General features: G+C 34.3%; 5 protein-coding genes and 1 non-coding gene across 6 annotated transcripts; 5 read left to right on the top strand and 1 right to left on the bottom strand.

Moving 5' to 3' along the window:
- Positions 1-218: 218 nt before the first annotated feature.
- Positions 219-2749, top strand: LOC120161715 (nudix hydrolase 19, chloroplastic-like). Its single transcript, XM_039171926.1, has 7 exons — positions 219-848; positions 945-1085; positions 1203-1307; positions 1484-1583; positions 1664-1756; positions 2276-2571; positions 2602-2749. Exons 1-6 carry the CDS (start codon positions 255-257, stop codon positions 2566-2568), a joined length of 1326 nt encoding a protein of 441 aa, XP_039027857.1. The 5' UTR covers positions 219-254; the 3' UTR covers positions 2569-2571; positions 2602-2749.
- Positions 2750-3153: 404 nt separating this feature from the next.
- Positions 3154-6067, top strand: LOC120162477 (zinc finger CCCH domain-containing protein 34-like). Its single transcript, XM_039172620.1, has 3 exons — positions 3154-3267; positions 3757-3867; positions 4518-6067. The coding sequence occupies exons 1-3, from the start codon at positions 3169-3171 to the stop codon at positions 5901-5903; spliced, it is 1596 nt and encodes a 531-aa protein (XP_039028551.1). The 5' UTR covers positions 3154-3168; the 3' UTR covers positions 5904-6067.
- Positions 6068-6810: 743 nt separating this feature from the next.
- LOC120162475 (uncharacterized protein At2g34160-like) lies at positions 6811-8374 on the top strand. Its single transcript, XM_039172618.1, has 5 exons — positions 6811-6930; positions 7155-7203; positions 7697-7759; positions 7860-7924; positions 8126-8374. Exons 1-5 carry the CDS (start codon positions 6811-6813, stop codon positions 8219-8221), a joined length of 393 nt encoding a protein of 130 aa, XP_039028549.1. The 3' UTR covers positions 8222-8374.
- Positions 8375-15252: 6878 nt separating this feature from the next.
- Positions 15253-19126, top strand: LOC120162474 (chaperone protein dnaJ 49-like). The gene is made up of 2 exons (XM_039172617.1): positions 15253-16544; positions 19016-19126. Exon 1 carries the CDS (start codon positions 15424-15426, stop codon positions 16528-16530), a length of 1107 nt encoding a protein of 368 aa, XP_039028548.1. The 5' UTR covers positions 15253-15423; the 3' UTR covers positions 16531-16544; positions 19016-19126.
- Positions 19127-20715: 1589 nt separating this feature from the next.
- On the bottom strand, positions 20716-20788 carry TRNAR-CCU. Its single transcript has one exon. It is a non-coding gene; the product is annotated as a tRNA-Arg (tRNA).
- Positions 20789-23132: 2344 nt separating this feature from the next.
- Positions 23133-24526, top strand: LOC120161578. Its single transcript, XM_039171799.1, has 3 exons — positions 23133-23844; positions 23940-24112; positions 24218-24526. Exons 1-3 carry the CDS (start codon positions 23317-23319, stop codon positions 24366-24368), a joined length of 852 nt encoding a protein of 283 aa, XP_039027730.1. The 5' UTR covers positions 23133-23316; the 3' UTR covers positions 24369-24526.
- The last annotated feature ends 478 nt before the right edge of the window (positions 24527-25004 follow it).

Below are 25004 nucleotides of genomic sequence, written 5' to 3' on the forward strand. Positions count from 1 at the left end.
ACAAAATAATCATTTAAAGATAGTTTAGGGACATATTATGTCATTTAACCTATTTAAAAGTAAAGGATCAAAATATAATTTAATGTCTGATACAAATACTTGCACAGTGATTTGACCAGAAACCCACCAACAAGAAAACGACAGGCCATCAAGCGGGACACGTTTCAGCATTCCAATAGCCTTAGTCATCACCTACCCGGCTACCCCCAACTCTCTGATAAAGTATCAACCACTCAAATGGTCTAAAGGCAACCATGCCCTCTCTGTCTCTCCTTTTTTCTTCCTCTCATTTGTTCATCCTTTCTAAAACTCTAGCAAAAAGGACCATCTTTTCTTCTCTATCCGTCATGTCAATCAACCTCAATGCCCATGCATTTGCTGGTAACCCTATAAGATCCAAAACCCCCAAACCCCACGACCCACTTTCCCATTCTTCAGTTTTTCAGTCCCTCAAAACCCATCTCCTCCAAAACCCAGAAAACAGCTCTCCTCCTCCAAGTTCCCCTCTTTTCAAGGTCCTTCCCTTTAGAAAGGGCAGTCCTTTGGCTTCTTCGTCTATTACAGGGGACGATGATGTGCCTTGCTGGCATCTGGGTTGGATCAGTTTGCCTGATTGCAAAGCTTTTCTGGTGAAATGTGGGGTCGATTTGACTGAGGATTCTTTGGTTTATTTGGGAACAAACGCTGAGGAGGATGTTGTTTTCTGGGCTGTTGATGTTTCTGAGGAAGACGGTTTGGTTCCTGAATTAGGTGCCAAACAGCTTTGCTTTGTGGAGCTTAGGACACTGATGGTGGCTACTGATTGGGCAGATTCTTCAGCTATGGGCGAATTGGCCATTGCTGGTCATGTAAGTGGGAAAAAGAACCAGCGATTTTAGCTTCATAATTTGTTCATTTTATGTGTTTTTAATTCTTGTTGTTACATGTTTGTTGCATTTGATCAGGCTCGAGCATTGCTCGAGTGGCATAGCCTATCACGATTTTGTGGACATTGTGGAGAGAAAACAGTCCCCAAGGAAGCTGGGAGAAGGAAACAATGCTCCAGTGAGTTATGCAAAAAGAGGATTTACCCTCGTGTCGATCCGGTAAAAGCATTTCTCCTTTATGTTCTATAATTGATGTTTGAAGTTTCGATATGTTAATGCAATGGATTTGTAGGGTGTCTTTTGGTTACCTTTAACTCATGTTTCTTGAAAATATAGGTTGTCATCATGTTGGTCATCGATAGAGAAAATGATCGTGCTCTTTTCAGTAGACAGTCCCGATTCGTACCTCGAATGTGGAGTTGTTTAGCTGGATTTATAGAGGTAACTATCTTAGGCAGCTTTTAAGCTTATATCAAGTTTTAGCTGTTATTTGTAGGATTAGACAATATTGGAAGTATGAGAAAGGAAACGGACTAGCCTTTATTTTTCTTATATCCTCTTGAAAAATCGATGCTTTTTTGGCGATTTCATTGTTGAATATTTTCTTTTGCCCTTAGCCAGGGGAAAGCTTAGAGGAAGCAGTGAGGAGAGAGACGTATGAAGAGACTGGCATTGAAGTCGGAGAAGTTGTCTATCATAGTTCTCAGCCATGGCCAGGTAACATTCTTCAAGCATTGTTTCATGAATAACATGTTCGGCTATTTTGTGCTTTGGTTTATATGCGATTTGCATTTCAGTTGGTCCGAGTAGCATACCGTGCCAATTGATGGTGGGGTTCTTTGCGTACGCCAAATCTCTTGAAATAACCGTGGATAAGGAAGAACTAGAAGGTACTTGAACGTGCACAAATGTATTTTCATTTACAATTTTCGTTTCCAGGTTGCTTTATTTTTTGAGAACATAATTTCTTTGCTATGGAATTCTATTATTTTTCTTCAATCCTGGAAATCTTAGTCATTACATTTATACTTTGTAAACCATTGCTTAATCCGTATAAAACACAACTTCCAGTTCTTTTCCCATGTATTTCTTCTGTTCTTTTTCTTCTCTCTCGGAAATCTAAGTTGCCAACACCTTTGCGCTGTGTAAATCATGCTTAATCGATACGTTTGCTATTGTTTATGATCCTTTGCATGTAGTTTAGCTACTAGTCAATAGAAGGCTTTTGCTTTGTTATATGCTAATATCAGTGACTAATCATAGAAGTAAACGAGTTCTAGGAAGAAATGGGTTATAGTTAGTGGATTGCACAAACTTAACCTAGAAGCCCTTGTGGTAATCACTTCCTCGACGGTTTTCCAGTTTCTTGAAGTTTTACCTATTCTTTTCCGCACTTCTTGTTTGTCTAGATGCGCAGTGGCACAATAGAGAAGATGTGAGGAAATCATTGGCTGTTGCAGAATACAAGAAGGCACAAAGAACGACTGCGGCAAAAGTAGTTCAGATGTGCAAAGGAGTTGAGAAGGGGCAGAGTTTGTCCGCAGATTTTAACGTCGAGAGCGGGGAGCTGGCTCCCATGTTCTTCCCTGGGCCATTTGCAATCGCGCATCACCTCATCTCCACCTGGGCTTATCAAGATGTACCGACTGATGGTGTTGAAGCTGATTTGAAACAGCTCAGCAGTTCCATTCCAAATCTATAGAATTCTTATTCACCAAAAGACTAGAAACTCTGCATCTTCTACTATAAATATATCAATAATAATTCAAGAATATGAATGGAAGCAATTCCCCTTTTTTACTTTTAGGGTATTGCTGTATAAAGCTTGCCTTGTGTTTGGTGTAATCAACATTTGGATTCAATGCTCAACTAAAGATTCATTTATGTGCATTTTCTAGCTTGCATCATTACATAAAGATTGTTCCAAGCTCTATATTTTGAGTGATTTATGGACAATGTAAAAAGAAAGATATAAAAGTTGGATACCAGGTTAAATCCCCTCGTAGCACAACATTTATTTGAGGTAATTATTTTATAATAAATTTATGCATAATTCGCTATTCAGTCTGAATTAATAGAGTAATTAATAAATAATTTAATTTGTATTAATTGGTTAATAGGTCTCATGCATATTTGTAAGCACGGGCTTTTCAAGTGATGGCCCAAGCAATAAACATATATATACTCTCTCTGTCTCTCACTCGCAGGCACTTCCTACACCACTGTCTGTTTTGATTTTGGTTTCTGTTCGCCAAGAAGTGCTGTTTCTGTCAGCCTTTTATTCTTTACATTTTTCATTTTCATGAAAAGCATAGAATATAAAGATGAAATGGAGGAAGAATTGGTGAAAGTCAACACCGATTGCGTTTATTTCTTAGCCTCTCCTCTCACTTGCAAGAAGGTATTGATTTTCTCTTTCTCTTTTGGTCGAACTGAGTCTGTTTCTCTTTCACGCTGGGATTTTCAGCTCGTATTGTGCTTTTTTTTAATGTTTTTGACACTGCATCTCAAATCTGGATATTTAGGATTAATTTTGAACCCTAACCATCTAGTTTTCTTTCTTTCTTTCTTTTTTAATTGATTAGAGATAGAATTTATTTTCTTTTGTTTGCGTACTTTTACTTGCAAATTGTGAAGCATTTCTCTTTGTTGGAATTTAAAGATTTTATAATTTATTTAACTGATTGTAGTTGTTTCGTTTCAAATTGTTTCAACTGGTTTTTGAGAAGTGAAAAAACATTGATGATGCCAAATGTATATAAGCAGCTCGTGGTATATAAACTTTTTTCCTGGGTTCAATCTGTTTGGGTTTTATGTACTGGTTTTCTCATTGATGTGATACCCTACTCTTAACTTGTTTGATCTTCTTGTTTGGCTCTCTTTCAATCAGGGAGTTGATTGTGAGTATAGACATAGTGAAATCGTCAGGCTCAACCCGAGGGACTGCTGGTACTGGTTGGATGGAAATTGTATTAACCCGACATGTGGTTTTCGGCATCCTGTGAGCTTGGATTCTTTTTAATAAGTTCATATCGATTATTGGACTGATATATTGTGAATGAATTAGATTTTTTACATGTTTTGGGGATTTCACAATTGAATCTAGCATGAATTGCGCTTTAGAACACAATTCTGCATGCACACAATGCGAAAGGTGTAGCAATGGATAGTATATTTGGAGCAGTTACTTGATATGTTGTCTGGACATCGCCTTCATTTCTGGCATATATATGGTTGTTGTAGTTTTCTCTACGTTACCCTAAACTCGCCTATACATTTACAATGTCTTTTATTGCTGACATGCCATGACTTTACAAGAATTATAGGGTCATATGATTTTAGCTAAACTATCTGCTTTAGATTCTCATAATGTTTGGCTTTCTGGTAACATTAAACTTGGAGCTTTAGAAGCAATTAGATATTAAAAGGGTAGGCCATAAATGCACTCACAATTTTTACTGGTGTATTTGGCATCTAATGTATGTCTTAAACAAATCATTTGATGCATTAGCTTTTGAAGTGACTATGATGGAACCACTTTCCTTTTAAGTCCTTTTTGATTGAGTAATTAATCGATACTCTTGGCTTATTTAATTATTGCTTGGCTGTTTGATGTAGTAATATGAACTAAAACCCTTACCGTTTTCGCAGCCGTTGGATGTGCATGCTCAAGTTCCGTCTGATTCTACTGTATTTCCGTACCAATGTTCGGCAGCTCCGAACAAGACAAATTTACCTTGTTACTTTTACTTCAATAGTTTCTGCAACAAAGGTGAAAGATGCCCTTTCCTGCATGGTCCCAGTGACAGTGCCATTACCGGAAGTTCTTTGAAGACTGGTGTTCCTCCATTGGACCGTAAGACATCCGTAGAAAATGATGGTGGAGCAGCTCAGACAGACATTGCCCCAAATTCTAAAACTGGTGTGCAGGTTAAAACTGATTCTAAAACTGCCCCAAATTCTGTTAAGGACACTGGTGTGCAGCTTAAAGTGGACGTCCAACAATCAGTGCCCAAAACTATGATAAAGAAGAGTGTCTCTCCAAAAACGTCTGTTTTTGAATTAGGACAAGCTGGTTTTGTTAGGTCACAATCCTTGCTTCTAAAAGAAGGCACTACTCAAGCCAGATCTCCAATTTGCACAGATGAAAGTTCAGAGGAGCAATTGGATGATCATATTGAGCCAGAGGAGAGGTGGGAGTCCTCCCCAGGTTTCGATGTTCTTGTGGATAACAAATCAGATGATTTGGATTACGAGAATGATTCAGATTATCCGCTGGAACCTGAAGGGGAGCAGAGAGAGTACTTTAGTTATGATTATGAAGATTCAATTCAGCATGATGTAGAATTTTCATACGATCGAGATGTGTATAATGCTTATGAGGGTTCAGACAATGAGTACATTTTTGATAATGCGAGGAATCCTTCTGCCCACCTCAGAGATAGAAGGTTGGGTTCCATATTTCCCCAAAAGAGAAGACTGTTGCCTGTTGAACTGTCAGTTGATGTGGATCTTAGAGAATATTTGAGTTCCCGCAGGGTAGTCGAGGGTAATCCTCTTAAGTGTCTGTCAAGGTCTGAATATTCTCATCTGATCAATCAAAGTCTGGAAAGGCCACAGAGGCGTAGTGTGGGTCGGAAATCAAGTAGAAGATTGGAATCAAAAGTGGGGAAGCACTCTACTGAATCAACGGGAGGCCAAGGTGGTGTTTGCAATGGTACAAACCGGCGTGGGTGGGTCAAGTGCCTGGAGCCTAATCGCTCCATCAAGCGGCCTTATAGGGAAAAAAGACTACCTAGACGGGAATCTATTCAATCTAAGGTTTATAGAAATCTGGTTTCAAGGGAGAGGAAATCCAAAGATGCGTCTACTGCTTTTACAGGTCCCAAGACCCTTGCCCAGATTAGAGAAGAGAAGAGGAAAACTGAAGAAAGCGGTGGAAAAACGAGGCATTTTATCCTACCTGCATCAACAGACTTCCAGGGTCCAAAACCATTGAGTGAAATCCTCAAGGACAAGGAGAGGCTAGCGAAGTAACAAACTTCTTAAGTTGATTCGAGTTAAGGTCCTTAGCTTTTTCCTTTTTTACAAAAAAAAAAGAGTTATCTTTGTATTTTTCTTTAGATTCAACCTCAAGGCATATTCTCTGAAGTTTTGAAAATGTTGGTCCCTACTCTTATTACCGGTGAACATGATGAGAACTCTTAAGGTCTCAACGTACAAGACGATGAAGTGTTGGAGTCTTTCGATATCACCGAGAAAAGAGCTCCACCTGGAACAGGCAAGTGTTAGGCATACCTATCGACTATCTTAGGCTTTCATCAGCATGAAGCTTGCCCTGTTTTCTTGATTAGAGTTTTCTATGAACACTCAAGGTCTCTGTATGCTTTACCTTAAGCGTGTATTGTTTTCCATTGGTCTTCTGATTCAATGATACTCGAATATGTGATCCACAGGAAATACCAAAATCTTTGTATCAAATCAAGACTATTATATAGGAATATCAACAGAAGGAATCAAAATACCTTCCCTATAATTCTGATATAGGTTTGGTTAGATCCGGTAATATGGTACACAATACGATTATACATTCTATTGTTAAACACGAATGAAAAGCTCGTTGCTCGTTCTTACTGTTCTGATAGGTGGCACCCGATTTTCAAAGAGGGATAAACGTTGTCTTCAACTCTGGAGCTATTGCGGATGTTGTCTTCGACTCTGGAGCTGCCGGATAAACGGCTTAGATAAAGTAATTATTATGTTACATTTAATTAATAGTAATCATTCAAAAGGAAATTGTTATGATATGGTTAATTGAGAAACCTGGCCAGTTGGTAGCACCAGGCCCAATTCAACCCTATTAAAACAGAGCTCATGGGATATCTGCTGTGTTATGGTTTAGGGTTTTAGGGGGTTTAGTGTTTGAGTAGCAAAAATCTAAAATATGGAAGAAATCACTCAAACAATCAACAACTTCAACTTGGCGAACGATCCCCACAAGAAGAGCCGGATTCAAGTATCCAATACCCAAAAGCCCTTGTTTTTCTACGTTAATCTCGCCAAGGTTTCCCTTCTTTTCTTCTCTGTGAGAATAAAGTGTTGCATTTGACTAACCCCAGTATTTTTTTTAATTTTTTTGGTGGGTTTTAGTTTTTTTTATTCGATTTGAGCATTTTTAACTATTAGGGGATCTAGGGGTTTAGCTTTTAGGATCGATTAAGAAGCTTACTTTTGTTAATTTATTACATTCATAAGATGGCCATTTTCCTCCTCTCATATTGTTTGCAGAGATATATGCAACAGTACAATGAGGTGGAGTTGTCTGCACTTGGGATGGGTACGATTGACGTCTTCAAACCTCTGCATTTGTTAATTTCAATTTGACCTCATTTCCACTGAAACTGTTGACCTATATAAACTGTACAACATTGAAGCTTTGTGGTTCAGTTTTTAGTATTCTTCCTTATAGATGTTGCCCTGAAGGTGCCGGTGCCGGATATTTCTGACACCCTTGCTTTGACTTGGGATTTATCGATAGGTTGTTTGTATTAAACTTGTTTATGTGAGGAGATTGTGGATTAATATGTGGCAAAGCTTCAAGTTTACGATACAAAAGGTTCCAAATGTTTATTGGAATTCTAGCCCTTTACGTTGCCGATACCATCTCTTAAGGATGGCTATATGAACCGATTTATGCTCTAGGTTCCATGTCTTAAAGCCTTTTCTCTAGTGCAAAGTGGTTGTAGCTTGATTTTGTTGGTTAAGTTATAGAAACATTTTTGAGAATTGTGGTAAATCGTTCTTTTTTATTGATCGTTTCATGTATGCAGCTATTGCCGCTGTCGTCACGACTGCGGAAATTCTAAAAAACAACGGTTTGGCTGTTGAGAAGAGTAAGCGGTCGTCCACTTTTATTATCTTTCATTTATATACATTTTGAAACACATACACGTATTAATGTAATCATTGAATCCTGACAATGCACTTCTGTAGGGATCACTACCACAACCGTCGACATGCAGGACGACTCTCGAGGGCTTCCGGTCCAAAAAGCAAAGGTAATATCAACTTTATAGTATACTCTTCTCGCTTCCTTCTGTATCTGCCATGATACATATTTGTAAGGTGAGAACCATTTGCTCTCTCCTTATAATGATAAACTAGGGAAACCAGTATCGGATTTTCGCATACTTATCGTTCCATGTTATTGAGTTTGGATAATATATGCATGTATAAATGGGTTCTATGTTGTTTCTCAGATTGAGATATTGTTGGGAAAGACCAGAAACTTCGATGAATTAATGGCGGCTGCTTCTGAAGAAAGAGATGGTGTAGATGGAGGAGGGCAGGGTTGATACCATGTTGGTATCATTGTGGAGCCTGCCTTGGTGAAGACAGTTATGTTTAACCTTCTTTCCATGTTGTAGTCAAATGTTTGTTCCTTCATAAAGAAAAGTTCCAATCAATCTAATTTCTTTTAGAAGAAAAAACTCTTATTCGAACTTGAACCAAACTAGTTTAAGTTTCAACCAATTATGGTACGAACTTTTTTATTTCCTTGCTTAGACTAAAATTTAGTTTGACTCGATTTGGATTTTTTTTATATTGATATGTAATTAAATTTATGTAAGGAACTTTTTATTGCTTAATAATACAAGTTGACTTTAACTATAGAAATCTCTTATTCAAGTTTCGTGCTATCCCTTGAAGTCTTGAGTTCGAGCACTACAAATGCAAGGGGTATGAGTGTTCATTGTGAAATAGTTAAGAATATCTGAATAGATATTACTTTGTATTTATTCAAAATTTATATATAAAAGAAAAACACAATATCCAACTTTTGAATAAAATTATTAATTTTTTATTCAACTCTTAAATCAAAAAATTAAATTAGTTAAATTTTTAATTAAAAATTTGAATTATTTTATTGGGACTAATTTTAACAATTAAATCTTTATTTTTTGGAAATATTATTGTTACAAAGTAAAGTTTTGAAGTTTTATTTAAAAAATTAATAATATTTTGAAATTAATATTTATCAATTTCGTAATGTGACATTTGATATTAATTAATTTAAAATTTATTAAATTTAACGATCAATATTGAAAAAATTGATTAAATTTCAAAATATAATAATTCAATTAAATGAAAAAAATAAAAGTTTAATTAGTTTTGTTAAAGATTTTTCTACCTTCCTAAACTAAAAAATACATTTCAGTATTTTTTTTATTTAAACTAACTGACAACATTATGAAGATATATATTAAACTAAATCAAATAAAAATTAAGATATTAAAATCTTAAATTTAAATTTAATGAAAGGATGAAAATCAAAATTTGAGTTTATAATAAAAATCGGATCCAATTCCAAGTCACCCACCCGACTTGACCCAAATTAGTTTGGTTGGCATAGAAAATATGAGAAGTTCACGTAGGGATGTAAAATCAGATAATCGTTCATGTTTTAGTCGGATCCTGTCAGGTCGGGTAAAATCGGATACATGTCAAGTCAGGTCAATTTGATGCTTCGACTCGAATCAGGTCGGGTCCAGGTCAAATCAAGTCGGGTCATTTTCATGTTGATTTGACACATGGTTCAGTTCGAGTTCAGGTCAGGTTACTTTTAGTTCAAATCGATATCAGCTCAAGTCAAAACAGTTTAGGTCCGGAGCAGTTAAAGACCAGGTTAATTCAGGTTCGGATGGACTTCAGGCGGATCTCGTTCAGATTGGGTCACATCATTAGCAGATAAAATTCAGGTCGGATCTTTATCAGATACAGATTGAGTTCAGATCAGGTCAATTTTTATTTTTGGATTAATTATTTTTCATCTTTCGCAAACGTTGAATTGCAATTTGTAATTTTATACGATTTAGAGTAAATTACTAAAAATATAAATAATCATGATCAATTTTATGAAAAAAATAAATTTAAGGACTAAATTGAATAAATATGAAATTACAAATAAAAAATTAAATAAATTAAACAACATGCATTGATGAGGGACCAAATTGAAATAATTTTAAAATTTGAGGTTGAAATTAATATAGAAAATGACTAAATTATACCCATTTAAAAAGTTATGGACTAATTACAAAAATATAAATAAGAAATAAGAATGGGCCAAATTTAGATGCAACTATAAATTTAATGACTAAATTGAATAAATATGAAAATGAACGAATTAAAATTTAACTAAAGTAAAAACACAAAAGGATGAAATCAAAATAATTGTAAAATGTGAAGCAAATCTGAAAAATAGAGTAAATCACATTCATTTAAAAAATTTAAAAAATTAAAAAAATATAATATATATAGTATATATTAATATAATATATATAAACTATATAATTCATTAGTATATATAAATTATATATTAATTTATTAATAATATATATATATATATATATATATTAATTTATTAATATAAACATTTATATTAATTGAAAGAATTAGAAAATATATAAGGATTAAATTGAACAAATTTAAAATATGAAGCTCAAATTAATAAATCGCATCATTAAATTTAGACTAAATTGAACAAATTTAAAACTATGGTACAACGCTCAATGCCAAATAAAGTTAAAAAACACGAAGGCTAAAACCCAAATCCGAATTTGAATTGGACTCGTATATAAGCTAATTTTTTTACAATTTCAGCTATTTTCCTTTTTTTCTCATTTTATTTTGCTTTCTTTCTAACTCTCTGATTCTCTCAAAATTATATGACTTCTCTCAAGAAATTCACCAGTGTTCATCCTTTGTTCATTTGTGTTCATCCCTAAAACCCTCATTTGATCTTCCCAAACACCAAAACCCAAACCATTTCCTTTTTTTTATATCAAACACCCAAAATTTAAACAATTTTTCATATGTGTTTATCCCAAAAAATCTCATTTGATCTTCACAAACACCAAAACCGAAAGCAATTCATGTTTTTTGATCAAACACCAAAAAATTCAACCATTGTTCATCTGTGTTCATCCATGTTATTCCCCAAACCATTCTTTGATCCTTACAAACACCCAAAACTTAAAACCAACTTATTTTTTTGATCAAACCCCAAACCCAAACACCAATTCATCTTATTTAACCCCCAAACCCAAATCAAACCTCTTCATCTTCTATCTCTTTTCTCTAACCCTAACCCTTAGTGTTCATTATCATCTTCTTCTTTTATATATATTTTTTAACCCTAATCGATATTGTTTATCATCTTCTTCCTCTATCTATGTTCATCTTCTTTAACCCCAAACCTAAAACGAGTCTCTTCATTTTTATCTATGTTCATCTTTTCTAACCCTAACCCTTATTGTTCATCATCATCTTTTTCTTCTTTTATACATATTCTCTAACCCTAACCAATATTGTTCATCTTCTTATTTTATCTCTGTTTATCTTCTCTAACCCCAAACCCAAACTGAGCCTCTTCATATTCTCTAACCTTAACCCTTACTGTTCATCATCATCATCATCTTCTTTTGTACATCTTCTCTAACCCTAACTGATATTGTTCATCAACATCTTCCTCTGTCTTTGTTCATTTTTTATAACCCTAAATCAAACAAGACTATTATAAACTATTCGAAACCTTTAATTTTTTTCTAAGGTTTCATGGAAGTTTGTCTTACGAGTTGAATTATCCATGTGTTTTTCATTCTTTTTTTATTTTTTATTTTTATTTTAATAATTGAATTAATATATTCTTCATTTGTTTTGTAGGAGAAACCCCAACATATCATAATGAAGAACATTCTGAAAGAGGTAAACTGCCTATTCTTGTTTTTATATATGCTTAAAATTTTAATTTTGTATACTAACCCTATTTTTTTTTTACAAGGTGATGTAAATGATCTACTATTCGAAGCAGTTGATGTCAATAAATCCTCTAAGAAGAAGGCTACATGCTTAGCCTAGTTCAGGAGAATAACTTCTCCTGTTTGGGAGCATTACACCTTCATCAAATCTATCGATGGTTCCGTTTATGTCGAATGTAAGTATTGCAAAATTAAAAGATATAAAGTTGATTCTTATATTGGTACATCTAACCCTAGAAGGCATACTGATAAATGTCAATCTTAAAATGAATATCTTACTGAAAATCATGTTTTGGTAAGTTCTTTTGATCAAAACAAATATTATGAATTGTTTACTGAGGCTATTTTGTATCATGGTTATGCATATATTATTGTTGAACATGAAAAACTTAGGGATTTGTATCATTACCTTAATTATTCTGTTAAGGATATATCTAGGTATATTGTTACTAAGTATTGCATGTTGGAGCATGAAAACATAAAAAATTGCTACTCAATTCAATGCATTCTATTTCAAGTCGTGTTTGTTTTACATGTGATGGTTGTTCTGCCTGCACTTCACGTTCTTATTTTGCTCTTACTACTCATTATGTTGGTAATAACTGGAAACTTCAGTCTAAAATACTTAATTTTTGTCGTTTCCTCCTCCTCATGATGGTGAGCCAATCTTTAAGTTTGTTAAAAAGATTATATGTGAGTGGGTCTTGAAAAAAAACATTTACCATTACACTTGATAATGCTTATGCAAATAATAAAATGGTTAAGAGACTGAAAGATGATTTGAATGTCATTTATCATATTTCCTGCAATGGTAAGTACTTTCATATAAGGTGTGTTGCCCACATTTTGAACTTGATAGTTCAAAAAGGTTTTAAGGTAATTGATTCTTCTGCTATTAAATTGCGTGAGATTGCTAAGTTTATTGATTCTTATTTCTCTGGTAAGTTAGTATTGGATGTTCCTACTCGATGAAATTTTACTTACTTGATGATTCATAGGCAGTTAAGGCTAGATTAGCAATTAACTTGTTTGTTAATAGGGAAAATAAGTTGGATATCGTTACTGATAATGAGTGAGAAATTGTTCAAACAATATCTGATTTTCTTGAGCTTTTTTTTTTATGAAATCACTACTATGTTCTTTGGTTTTAAGTATCTCACTTATAACTTGTATTTGGCTATCGTTGTTGCAATTGAAAAATTGTTGTGTAATGCTCATAATGATCCTTGTGAAGGTATTTCTGCAATGACATGACCCATGCTTGAACTATATGAGAAATATTGGTCTGATCACTCAATGATTCTATCTTTTGTTGTTTTACTTGATCCTCAATATAAATTACAACTACTGAAGGAGTTGTACAATGTTCTTTATATTGAGGATGAGGTTCAACGGAGGGTAAGTCTCATTTATAATGAGTTTCTTGAGTTATATGTATTTTTTTTAAAAATGCACCTTGTGGTTCTTCATCTTCTTCTTTTATCCAAAGTAACACATCCTTAGACAGAAGTGACTTAAGTTCCAATCAGCCTCGAACATTTAGAAAAACATATCTATTTCAGGTTAGTTATTACAATTTCGAGTTGAATTTTATCTTATTTATTTCCTGTTTTCATTTACTAATTTTTGTCTTTTATTTTTCAGAATTTGATGTAAATTTAGTTGCTTCGGACGATCACATGCTGACTCTTACATTAGTTTGCCCCTTGTCCCTCGTATTGGAGAATCTGACTTTGATATTTTAGAGTATTGGAAAAATCAAAGTATTTCATATTTGGTACTTTCTCGCATGGCGAGAGATATATTGACTATTTTAATTACTTTAGTTACATCTAAATCGTCCTTTAGTATGAGGGTCGAATTTTGAACAAATTAAGACTTAAATTTTTATCTAAAAATATTGAGATTTTTGTAACAACCCGTAATTGGTTGTATGATTTTGAGTCGGAAGATAATGATGAAGAATACCTTACTATGCTTAATGAGTCTTCTATATAAAGGTATGCCAGATTTTTTTTTTATGTTAATGTCATTAATATTTCAAATTGTTTATTAATTATTTGAATTTTCATTTTCATTTTTAGGGTGTTTAACAATAAGTGAAATCATTGGAATTGGGGATTATGTTTTGTTTCTTCCCTTTACAAGTAACTTCTATTTACTAATGACTTATTATATTTATTATGTTTAACAATAACTGAAACCATTGTTTACTAATGCTTATGTTTTTATAAGGTACCTTGCAAGTTACAACAAACATCTTTCTAAATGCTCATTGTTGTTTTTTTTTCATGGTTCTACTTGTTATTGTTTATGTTATTATAAACAATGTTGAATGCTTGATTTTGTAAGGGTTTGATAAAGTCAGAAATGTTTGACACTGTTGGCCATCATATTCCCTTTGTCTTTACTACATAATGCTTGCTTGTTTAATGCAGAAATGTTGGATGTTGCTTCTTGTTGCTACCTTGTAATTTATTTTGTTAGTTTGACTTATATAAATTATTGTAATTTGTCATTTTTTATATTGTTACCTATGTTAAATTATGTTGGTGTTTTAAAGCTAAAAAGCTGAAAAAGTTGCCCGTAATTTAAAAATATTGGCGGCATGTAGATATTTTGATACAAATGTTCGATGAAGAAATTTCTGATAGCAAAATTAGACTTTTAGCCTTAAAAACTTTTGTTATAAGATATGAGAGCTTAAAAAAACACTGTTTTTGTTCATTTTATTGTATTCAACTATAATAAATCAAATGTTATTTACATTATCAATATCAATTAAATTCATCTTTTATATTATGCTTTAAATATGTTATAATTGTTAGATAAATTTTCTTTACATAAATTAAACTATATAATTTACATTTAAAATAATTTTATTAATCATATTCAACGTTAATAAATTATTCTAACTTGTAATCATTATAATTAATTTAATTAATAATGTTTAATATAAATTACTTAATAAAATAAAACTAATGATTATATTAAAGATTTATAACATAAGACTCATAATATAAGAATCATAATTAATATAATAAGTCTATTTATTAATTAAATTATCATAATTAATATTTTATTATAACATTTAAAAAATAATCATATTAATTAATATAAATTATTATAAACTCAAAATCTCACAATTTTATTAAAATTTTATAATTTCATCAATGGTAATATATAAGTTATGTAAATGTCAAGTCATGTAAATATCAGATTAGGTCAAAAACAAATCGGATCATTTACATGTCAGGTTGAAAATAGATATGGTAATATCAGTTATTTTTCAGGTTAATATCGGGTTCAGGTTCATATAAATCAGATGCAAGCCGTGTTCAAATATCATATTTTCGATTCAATTCGAGTTCATGTCATTTTTCAGGTCGAATGCATGTCGGATTTAGAGTCACAATTTTTAAGTCGAACTCGGGTTCAAATCAATATTAACTTCAACTCAAACCGATTTCAAATCTCACAACGCATGTTATAAATAATTTTAACTTGAGACAATTTCAATCGATTTTACAAGTCGCCATGTATCTCTCTTTCCTCATTCTCTTTGGTTTCTTCTTCCCATCACCAGGAAAAAAAAAATCAGCCCCTTGTACTATCAATAGCACATAAACCCTAATTAGCGATTTCCCTTTTTACACCCTAATTCTTCTAGGGCAAGATCCTCAATTTTTCACCTCCGATTCAATAGCCATCTCTTAGAATTTTATTCTTTCAATTTGAACATGAATGGCAACAAAGATGATGCCTTGAAATGCTTGAAAATCGGCAAAGATGCATTGGATGCCGGAGATCGAGCCCGTGCGCTCAAATTCCTCAGCAAAGCTCGTCGGCTCGACCCATCACTTCCCGTCGACAATTTCTTATCAGCGGCTGCTGAAGCGAAATCCGACGATCGGTCGACCCCGGAACCTCCTCCTGATTCTTCTCAATCCAAACCGTCCGATAAACCCTCAATTCGCAGGAGGAATCATCCGTCTGGATCGGCTGCTTCTTCTTCCTCCTCGCCGACGGCTGCTGCAGGTACGTACACCGAAGAGCAAATCATGATCGTGAAGCAAATCAAGAAGAAGAAGGATTATTATGAAATTTTGGGGTTAGAGAAAACGTGTTCCGTTGATGATATTCGAAAAGCTTATCGGAAACTGTCCTTGAAAGTTCATCCCGATAAGAACCAAGCTGCCGGTGCCGAGGAAGCCTTTAAGGCGGTTTCGAAAGCGTTTCAATGCTTAAGCAATGAAGAAAGTAGGAAAAGGTACGATCACGTTGGATCAGACGAACCTGTTTACGAAAGGAGAGCTTCACCGTATCGTGGTGGGGGCAATGGATTTAATGGCTTTTACGATACCGATTTTGACGCGGACGAGATATTTAGGAACTTCTTCTTCGGTGGGATGCCTCCGGCGACTACCCAATTTCGAAGTTTCAATTTTGGGCCTGGGATGGGAGCTAGAACAGGGGATCAAGGCTCTGCTGGATTCAACATCCGAATGCTGATTCAGTTGCTGCCGATTCTTCTAATCATCTTGTTTAGCTTTTTACCATCATCTGAGCCTGTTTTTTCGCTGTCTAGTTCGTATCCTTATGAGTACAAGTTCACAACAAAGAATGGTGTGAACTTTTACGTGAGGTCTACGAAATTCAAGCTGGATTATCCAGATGATAGTATTGAGCGTGCAAGGATTGAGGAGCGTGTTGAGAGAGATTATTATTCTATTTTGGCTCAGAACTGTAGGTTTGAGCTTCAGCGGCAGCAATGGGGATTTATCCGTGAGACGCCGCATTGTGATATGCTGGAGAAGTTTCAGTCTGCAGCAGCAGCAGCAGCTTAATGGCTTCTTTTAAGGTTTTTTCCATGCTCCTGTATTATTTTTGTTCCATTAAGTTTTAAGTGCAATGATTATGTCCATAAGCATGGGAATGATTATATATTTTATTATGACATGTCTATTTGCTATACAAATGCACAATTTGAAATCTGGGTTCAGGGTACAGTTTGATAGCTTGTTATGCATGTTGATATCAGTTCTTGATGTAACTTTATCTAGGCCTGAATGATATAGTTATGCCTGGAGTATAACGAAAGTATGTGCTGTTAGTTTTGATGATGACCAAAATCGAACGTGGTTCATTTAGAGTTCACTAAATTTTCATTTTTGTTGAATAAATATGTTCTCGTTCTTCCAAACTTCAATCTGCTGCCCATTGAAAATGGTTCTTAAATTTATTTATTTTTTTGCAATACTAATGCTAGTACAGGTTTTAAAATTATGTTTCTTGTTACTAGGGATGAGATCTTGGAACTGTTAAGACAATTCAAAATCATACCTCATCTTTTTGTTTTGAGAAAATAACCTCAGTGACCAAAAATCTTAGATAATATACGATTTTGACCAACTTTTTTTGAATTTGTGAAAATGACCAACAAAATCGCAATGCGATCTCTAATTCGCATTGCGATCTCCACTATCGCAAATTCGCGTTGCGATTTTTCATTTCGCGTTGCGATTTTCCAGTTCGCGTTGCGATAGTTGAAAATCGCACGCGATTTTCCAGCTCGCGTTGCGATAGTTAAAAATCGCGTTGCGATTTTCCATTTCGCGTTGCGGTAGTTAAAAATCGCGTTGCGATTTTCCACTTCGCGTTGCGATAGTCTACAGTTGTCGTTGCGATTTTCCAAATTCGTTGCGATTTTCCAAATTCGTTGCGATAGTCTACAGTTGTTGTTGCGATAGTTTACAGTTGTCGTTGCGATTTTCCAAATTCGTTGCGAAAATTCGTTGTGATAGTTAAAAAAAAGTATTTTGTTTCTCTAAAAAGATAGTATCCGTGCGGACGTGTCGAAGACACGTATTACCACGACCCGACCCGAGACGAGACGGACGGCGGCGGCAGCGGCGCGCGAGAGTCCCCCTTGTTCTCTATCACTCAACAAGGAAGTGAGAAAGCCAAGCCTTAAATACTATTCCCAATAGTGTTTCCAATATTATGTGGGATTTGAGCATTACCAACACTTGTTCCCAATACTATGTGGGATTAAGCCTTAAATAGTGATATTATTTTTGAATGTTTTGCTTAAAATTGCAATAATCGCGATTGATTTTTATTTATGACATATTTAATCGTATAATACTAATGCAATTGGTTACTAATTCAGTTGTTTTAAGGTGCATGATTGTTAATTGTTTCTTGAATAATCACATTGTATTGGAAACAAGTGTTGGTAATGTTTAATCCCATATAGTATTGGAAACACTATTGGGAATGGTATTTAAGGCTTGGCTTTCCCACTTCCTTGTTGAGTGATAGATAACAAGGGAGACTCTCGCGCGCCGCCGCCGCCGTCCGTCTCGGGTCGTGGTCGTGGTCGTGGTCGTGGTCGTGGTAATATGTGTCTTCGACACGTCCGCGCGGATACTATCTTTTTAGAGAAAATTCTTAAGAAACAAAATCTTTTTTTTAACTTTCGCAACGAATTTGGAAAATCGCAACAACAACTGTAGACTATCGCAACGCGAAATAAAAAATCGCAACGCGAAATGGAAAATCGTAACGCGATTTTCAACTATTGCAACGCGAATTTGCGATAGTGGAGATCGCAATGCGAATTAGAGATCGCATTGCGATTTTGTTGGTCATTTTCGCAAATCCAAAAAAAGTTGATCAAAATCGTATATTATCTAGGATTTTTGGTCACTGAGGTTATTTTCTCTTTTGTTTTTTTGGCAGAAGGAAAGAACAGAAAAAAAGTAGAAAACCGATATACATAAAATGAACTGCCGCCTCAATCTGACAGATGTGACCAACTCAAACAGACTAGGACATGCATTAAGAAGCACTACGAAACATATTCATAACTAATACTTACCTTCAATGAAATTCCTCATACAGTGTGTCCTTAGTCTAGTCTACATGCTGCTTTATTTTTCCTTAAAGGAACTCTTGATTGATCTTTGTTCCACTCCAAGTTCCCAAAAACTGTGGCAATATGTTTTATATATGCTACCTGAGACTTATTACCTTGCTTCAACTTCTACAAATTGTTGAAACCAATGTATCTGGCATCATTGTACTCATTTGCAGTAAGAGACAGCTTTCTCTTATTAGTGTTAAAATGAGTAGGAACTTTTGTATTAGGAATCTTTGCATGCAATCATACAAATTGATGTGTCACACAATTAAATCAGATTTCTCTTGCTGGATGGTAACCTATATGACTCGAATATTACAAACAATTTTCCCTTTTCAAAATGTTCCTTTTGAAACACCAATTACAATGTTTTAGTTAAAGTGCAAGCTTGGCAATTTGTGATGCAGGTGACAGCCTGAACGAAAATGGTTGTACTTGTCACGTTACACTCTCTGCTTTCCATCCATAGCAAACACAGAACTGCACTCTGTTTTGGACAGTACTCGGCGACATGGTGGGAAAAAAATCTTGGCTATTTACATAGTTTTTAATGTTTGCAGATCCTGTTTACTTGGGTTCTGAAGCTGCTAAGGAAGACATTAGACCACATACTGATGTTTTTATTGATATAATTTGCTTAATGTAAGATTTTTTATATCCAGATCGATGTATGTCTAGAATGTTGTCTGGACTGATATGGCTTATGCGGACCATCCATTTTGATGTTATTTGAGTTATATTAACTGATAAAACAGTCTTCAATTCATGCATCCTTTGATTGTATGAGGCAGCAATTTTGTTTTGGTTTAGATGTTATTTTGGGACACATTCAGGGTTTTTCCATTTTTAGAGGTGGAAAACCTTGACTTTGTGATGCAGTCCTCCATCCAGCCATGATATGAACTTCTCATGTAATCCAAAATCCTGAAACAAAACATGCCCAACTTACAGAATCAAAAGCTTTTTGTAAATCGACAATCCAGTATATGGCAGTTCGATCTATTTATTTTGTCAACTTTTAAATAATCATCATCATTCTAAGCTTGACACCACTACTAAGATTTCATATAAAAATCACTATAGAAGTCTAGAAAGGACACCCGAGGTCTCTTTGAATCTTTCTCCCTTTGAAATTTTAACTATTCATATTCATCGTCTTTATCCGCTTTCTCTATCTCCTTTATAGAACTACTGACAGCAGTAAACTACCTACAAACGTCATAACCTACATTTTACCATCAAACATAAATCCAACTTTTTCCTATCAACAACTACAGAACAAGAGATTGGTCGGTAGTCTTTAATGTACTCTGGATTAACTTTTTCGGGCACTAAATAAAGTCACAGCTGTTGAGTTGAACCCTGGAATCATAACCCGTGTCAAAATAATACCGGCCAGCAGCAATAAAAATCCATTTCCACAATCTTCCAAGCTGCTTTGAAGAAGTGTGCAGTGTATCCATGGGTTCCAGGTGCTTTGTCACCATTTTGTGCAAATATAGCATCCTTTTATCTCACTGTTCTCAACAGGTTTAATCAAATTTTGCAAACAGCAACTCCTGCAGCACATCCACTGTGGGGCACCTTTGTGTAATAACTTACAATTTCATTTACCAACTCTTGCCTTGTCTCCAGTCTGACACCTTCATCGTTTTCTAAGCAGTGTCCTCAATTTGAAGGGACTGGAATTAATTCAGTTGATCACTTCAACAGACGATTTAAAGCCGGTGGACCATGTTGGCTTTGCAGGCGCAGCATCTCCTCCTCCTTACCTTTTACCCGTCACCATTCCAATAGCATTTTCACTCCACAGTTTCTTCGATTAAAACATGCAAAACTGTAAGCGTTAAGCATTTTGATACTATGAATTGAGTGTTATTGGTTGCAGGGGAACTGTAGTGGATTTCTGAGCAGCTGAACGTGAAGAGATCAGTGTTTTTAGGAGTAAACATGAGATCTCTTCACGAGGGCAGAAGTTAGAACTGCAGTGGATTTCTGAGCAACTGTTAGCAATAAGCATTTTTGTGTTAAAACATCGAGTACACATGCAAAAAAAGAAAATTGTTGTTTCGTTTCTTGGATAAAATCTACCTTCGCAAAAGAATACCGCGCCAGATAGGGGTCGAACCTATGACCTTCTGCTTAGGAAACAGACGCTCTATCCACTGAGCTACAGGCGCAACCTTGTTAACTTTCCTATATCATTATTATTAGTATATTAGAAACAATTTTTTAGGTGATTTTTAAAAAGGTAGAGAAGCAGAATTAGCAGAAAATTTGATTGATTTCTATATGACTACATCAAGTCATTCTATTATAACATTTTCCGTAAAATAGATCATAGTAACTAGTGATTTTATTGGAGTCATCAACAGATGGAAATTGAAAGGAAAATAAAAATAATTCGATCAAACTGAGAAAAAATAATATTAAAATAAAAGTTTACAAAATAAATTATCTGAAAAGAAGAAAGACATGTGACTTGTATTAGCATGAGTATAAGCCAACGATAATTAATATATATTTTATCTTCAATCATTCACTGAATACATATTTAAAAGATTATATTTAAATATTTGAAGAAAAAAATAATATCTAAATAATATAAGATACGAAAATGCAAAGAAACAATTTTTTATATTGTTTTGATATTGATCTTTTCAAAATGTTTAATATAATTTATTAAGTGATTGAAGATATAATTTATACACCATTTTATCATCGTTATCTAGCTCGTTCTCGTGCGAACACATTCCACAACAAGTGATTCTTTTCAGACAATTTCTGTGTTTTTTCATTCTAATCTGTTTTTTTTTTAAAACATATATTTATGACTTGTCGGTTTCTTCCAAGCAATGCTTCTTCTCATCTCTCGTCCACCTCTGAATTACCAGAAATGAATGTAGGTCCTGAGTTGATGCTTCTTTGTTAAGAAATGTGCTTTTCAGAACATATTAGAAGCTATTAATGTTTTCATCATTCAAAACATGTGTTCTCAGATATTTCTTCCGACAAAGTAGTCATGCTGGTTCTCCATGGCTTGGTGTTTTCCTAGGGAGTTTCGAGGTCGTCGTTTCGGAACAAGACAATGAATCATGAAATATCATGGATCAGTGGAGATTATGGACAAAAACATCACTATTTTTACCAGGTGATTATTTCATTGGAAATAAAACAGGGTATGAGGAGGAGGAACGTGACCTACCAAGGATGAGAGTTTGATTGTAGGGTTCAAACAGGTGGATTATGAACTAAACAAAAATCAAGTTGATTTTTTCCATTTCCGAAAACGAAAGGGTTTGGCTGAAATTTTGTGTAATAAATTCTGGTACACGCACTCAAGATGCTCTGGGTTTTTCCAGCTCTGAAAATACATCATTCACACACAAACTGGAATTTCATCTCTCTTTGTATGGTGGTCCGTTTTTAATTTTTTTTCCTTTAAAATATTCATATTTGATTTTTTCAGTTAAAGTTAAGAAAACCAATATTAATATGTTTGCAGAATATTAACCCCCAAAACACCTTAAAAATTAAAAATATTTTTATCCTTATTATTTTTCTGAAATATTTTATTTTTTTATTAAAACTATTATTTTTTTTAAAATTAAAACGATTAATATTTATTGTTAACTCGACACATTCACGTATAATTTTTATTTTTCTCACTAAAAATATTGTGTCATGTGAGGAAAAATAGAAAAAATCTCTTAAGATATAAGTCAATGATTGAATAGTGAAAAGACACCATTAGCCTCTGATGGGATCCAATCAAGAATGAAGACCCATAAGAATCTGAGAGGATAGAAGGGCGATCCCACTTCTAACCAATGAACGACAGCGCACCTCTATCAGGCCAGAAATCCCCACCAACCGGGGCTCCACCACGGTCCCACCAACATCTGGGGTCGGATCTCCTATACAAAAATAAGAGTAAATTATACGAATAATCTTAGATTATAAGATATTATTTTGTTATTTTTTTAATTATTAAAATTTATAAAATAATTTTTTAATTATAAGATGTTATTTTATTAAGTCTTTTAATTATTAAAAATTATAATATGATCACTCAATTCGTCATTTTTTATTAAAAATTTGATAGTTATTTGAGTTAGACATTAACTTATTAATTGAGATAAATAGATAATCTATCTACAAAATACAATTCAAATGATTATGAGATGACATTTATCATATCTCAGTTAATATATTAACGTTTAGCTCAAAAAATTATCAAATTTTAATGAAAAAAAAGAATTTATAACATATAAATAACTAGATAACTATTTTATAAATCTTAATAGTTAAAAATTTGATAAAATAATATCTTATTATCGAATAACTATTTCATAACTTAATAATCCAAAGCTAGCGAGAAATCGTACTTTATCCAAAAATAAATGGAATTTGGAATTTTTTTTTTCAATTCCCCTCAAACCAAACAGATCTTTAATACTTCAGCTCAGCAAAATCCCACGTATTCATCATCCATGCATGTGATATTCAATCATTGAAATCAACGGCCTAGATGTTTTCCGTCCCCCCACTGATTCTCCCGATAAAAACCAGCACCGCCTGTTCTCTTCTTGCTCAGTTTCTCTTTCAAACGCTGCAAACTGCAGCTGGGAAGTTTTGGAGCTAAGATCTTTGGCTCATTTATGAAATTCACCCTTTAATTTACTTTAACATTTCAATTTAGTACAAAATGCTTTTAAGGAGCACATCCACGCCGTTACTTAATTCATGGATCCCACACTCGAAGGAGCCGTTGCCGGAACCCGAGTCGTCGCCCCTGATTTCCCGAACCCGATCCGTTTCCTTCAGAGTTTTGTGTTCGGTTTCTGTCGGGTTGAACGACGAATCGAGGCGGAGTATGACGAGGGCGGTTTCGGAGACGGATCTGAGGATGATCAGCTCTCCGGTGGTCCCTAAGATGGGCAAAGTTAAGCACAATAGCGGGATCTTGAATGGGATCTTTGTTGAGGAAGAAGAGGAGGTGGAGAAAGAAGAAGCTGGATTTCAGTGGCGGAGAACAGCGTCGCTCGTGGTGGAGGAAGAGTGTGGAATAGGCAGCGGTGGCGATGGTGGTGGATCCGATACTGATGATAACGAATGGAGCTCGTGGGATTCGAACAACAGAAACGATGGTACCGAGTTGTATTATCAGAAAATGATCGAGGCTAATCCTGGAAATTCACTTCTCCTAAGCAATTACGCTAAATTCTTAAAAGAGGTAACTTTAGATCATCTTTTTTATTCATTTTCTTTTAAATAAATGAAAGGTAAACCGATCTTTTGAGCTTAATCTAATGTCGGAAAACCGGCCAGGTCCGTCGGGATTACGTGAAAGCCGAAGAATACTGTGGGAGGGCGATATTGGCAAATCCAAATGACGGGAATGTTCTATCTATGTATGCTGATTTAATCTGGGAGACTCGCAAAGATAGTTCCAGAGCTGAAACTTACTTCGATCAAGCTGTTAAAGCTGCCCCTGATGACTGGTAAAACCCCCCAAAAAAACTAAATTCTAAAAATTGGGTTTCATCTTTTATGTTCAATTTCACAATGATTGATGAATTTTTTAATCTTTTTAATGAAATTTGCAGTTATGTGTTAGCGTCGTATGCTCGGTTTCTTTGGGATGCTGAGGAAGAAGATGAAGAAGAAGAAGTTGGGGAAATTTTGAGTAAAGAATCAGAGCAAAGCTTTATCCATGTAGTTCCTTCAATGCATCCTCCTTTGACTGCTGCTTCTTAAGACTCTTCTGACATGGTTTTTTTTCTTTCTGACTATTGTTAATATTACCTTTTATTTGGTTTGTGTTAAGTAGAAATGAAATGAGTGGGCTTTGTAGTTATTGAGAACTCAGTTTTGATCTTCTCGTTCTTGGAATTGGAAGTACCCATCATGTAAAAGTCAAAGATAAGATATGAAAATGATTTTTCCATTGAAATGTTCTTGTTTCTCTTTCAATCCCTCTCTTTTGGTTTCTCTGAAAATTCTTGTTATTTTATTGATTTCTTTGAAAATTCTCTTTTGATTTCTCTTTGAAAACTAGCTATTGGGTGGCAAGGGGAGTTGAGGAAGGGATCAGATCTTCCAGAACCAACCTAGATGAACCACTGACCAAACCGATTCCCAGGAACACGACCAAACGATTGCAGATAATTATTTTACACTAACGTGAACATTTTCTTTATTTTATAAATAAATTAAAATATTATCACGTGTCTCAATTTCTTTATTTAATTTTTTATATGTGAATTTAAGAAGAGAAAATAACTTCAGTGATCAAAAATGTCTTATAATATACGATTTTAACTAATTTTTTTTGGATTTGTCAAAATGACCAACTAAATCGCAATGCGATCGATAATTCGCAACGTGATCTCT

Source organism: Hibiscus syriacus, unplaced genomic scaffold, assembly GCF_006381635.1.
Source record: "Hibiscus syriacus cultivar Baekdansim isolate YM2019G1 unplaced genomic scaffold, ASM638163v2 tig00111402_pilon, whole genome shotgun sequence".
Lineage (NCBI taxonomy): Eukaryota > Viridiplantae > Streptophyta > Magnoliopsida > Malvales > Malvaceae > Hibiscus > Hibiscus syriacus.

What these genes read in the sequence shown, in the direction of transcription:
- LOC120161715 (XM_039171926.1), top strand. Translation starts at nt 255, where the DNA reads ATGCCCTCTCTGTCTCTCCTTTTTTCTTCCTCTCATTTGTTCATCCTT. An exon ending in TTTACCCTCGTGTCGATCCG is followed by an intron (nt 1,086 to 1,202) that starts GTAAAAGCATTT and finishes TTGAAAATATAG; the next exon opens with GTTGTCATCATGTTGGTCAT. An exon ending in GGATAAGGAAGAACTAGAAG is followed by an intron (nt 1,757 to 2,275) that starts GTACTTGAACGT and finishes TTGTTTGTCTAG; the next exon opens with ATGCGCAGTGGCACAATAGA.
- LOC120162477 (XM_039172620.1), top strand. Translation starts at nt 3,169, where the DNA reads ATGAAAAGCATAGAATATAAAGATGAAATGGAGGAAGAATTGGTGAAA. An exon ending in CTCCTCTCACTTGCAAGAAG is followed by an intron (nt 3,268 to 3,756) that starts GTATTGATTTTC and finishes TCTTTCAATCAG; the next exon opens with GGAGTTGATTGTGAGTATAG. An exon ending in CATGTGGTTTTCGGCATCCT is followed by an intron (nt 3,868 to 4,517) that starts GTGAGCTTGGAT and finishes CCGTTTTCGCAG; the next exon opens with CCGTTGGATGTGCATGCTCA.
- LOC120162475 (XM_039172618.1), top strand. Translation starts at nt 6,811, where the DNA reads ATGGAAGAAATCACTCAAACAATCAACAACTTCAACTTGGCGAACGAT. An exon ending in GTTGTCTGCACTTGGGATGG is followed by an intron (nt 7,204 to 7,696) that starts GTACGATTGACG and finishes TCATGTATGCAG; the next exon opens with CTATTGCCGCTGTCGTCACG. An exon ending in TTCCGGTCCAAAAAGCAAAG is followed by an intron (nt 7,925 to 8,125) that starts GTAATATCAACT and finishes GTTGTTTCTCAG; the next exon opens with ATTGAGATATTGTTGGGAAA.
- LOC120162474 (XM_039172617.1), top strand. Translation starts at nt 15,424, where the DNA reads ATGAATGGCAACAAAGATGATGCCTTGAAATGCTTGAAAATCGGCAAA.
- LOC120161578 (XM_039171799.1), top strand. Translation starts at nt 23,317, where the DNA reads ATGCTTTTAAGGAGCACATCCACGCCGTTACTTAATTCATGGATCCCA. An exon ending in ACGCTAAATTCTTAAAAGAG is followed by an intron (nt 23,845 to 23,939) that starts GTAACTTTAGAT and finishes AAAACCGGCCAG; the next exon opens with GTCCGTCGGGATTACGTGAA. An exon ending in AAAGCTGCCCCTGATGACTG is followed by an intron (nt 24,113 to 24,217) that starts GTAAAACCCCCC and finishes TGAAATTTGCAG; the next exon opens with TTATGTGTTAGCGTCGTATG.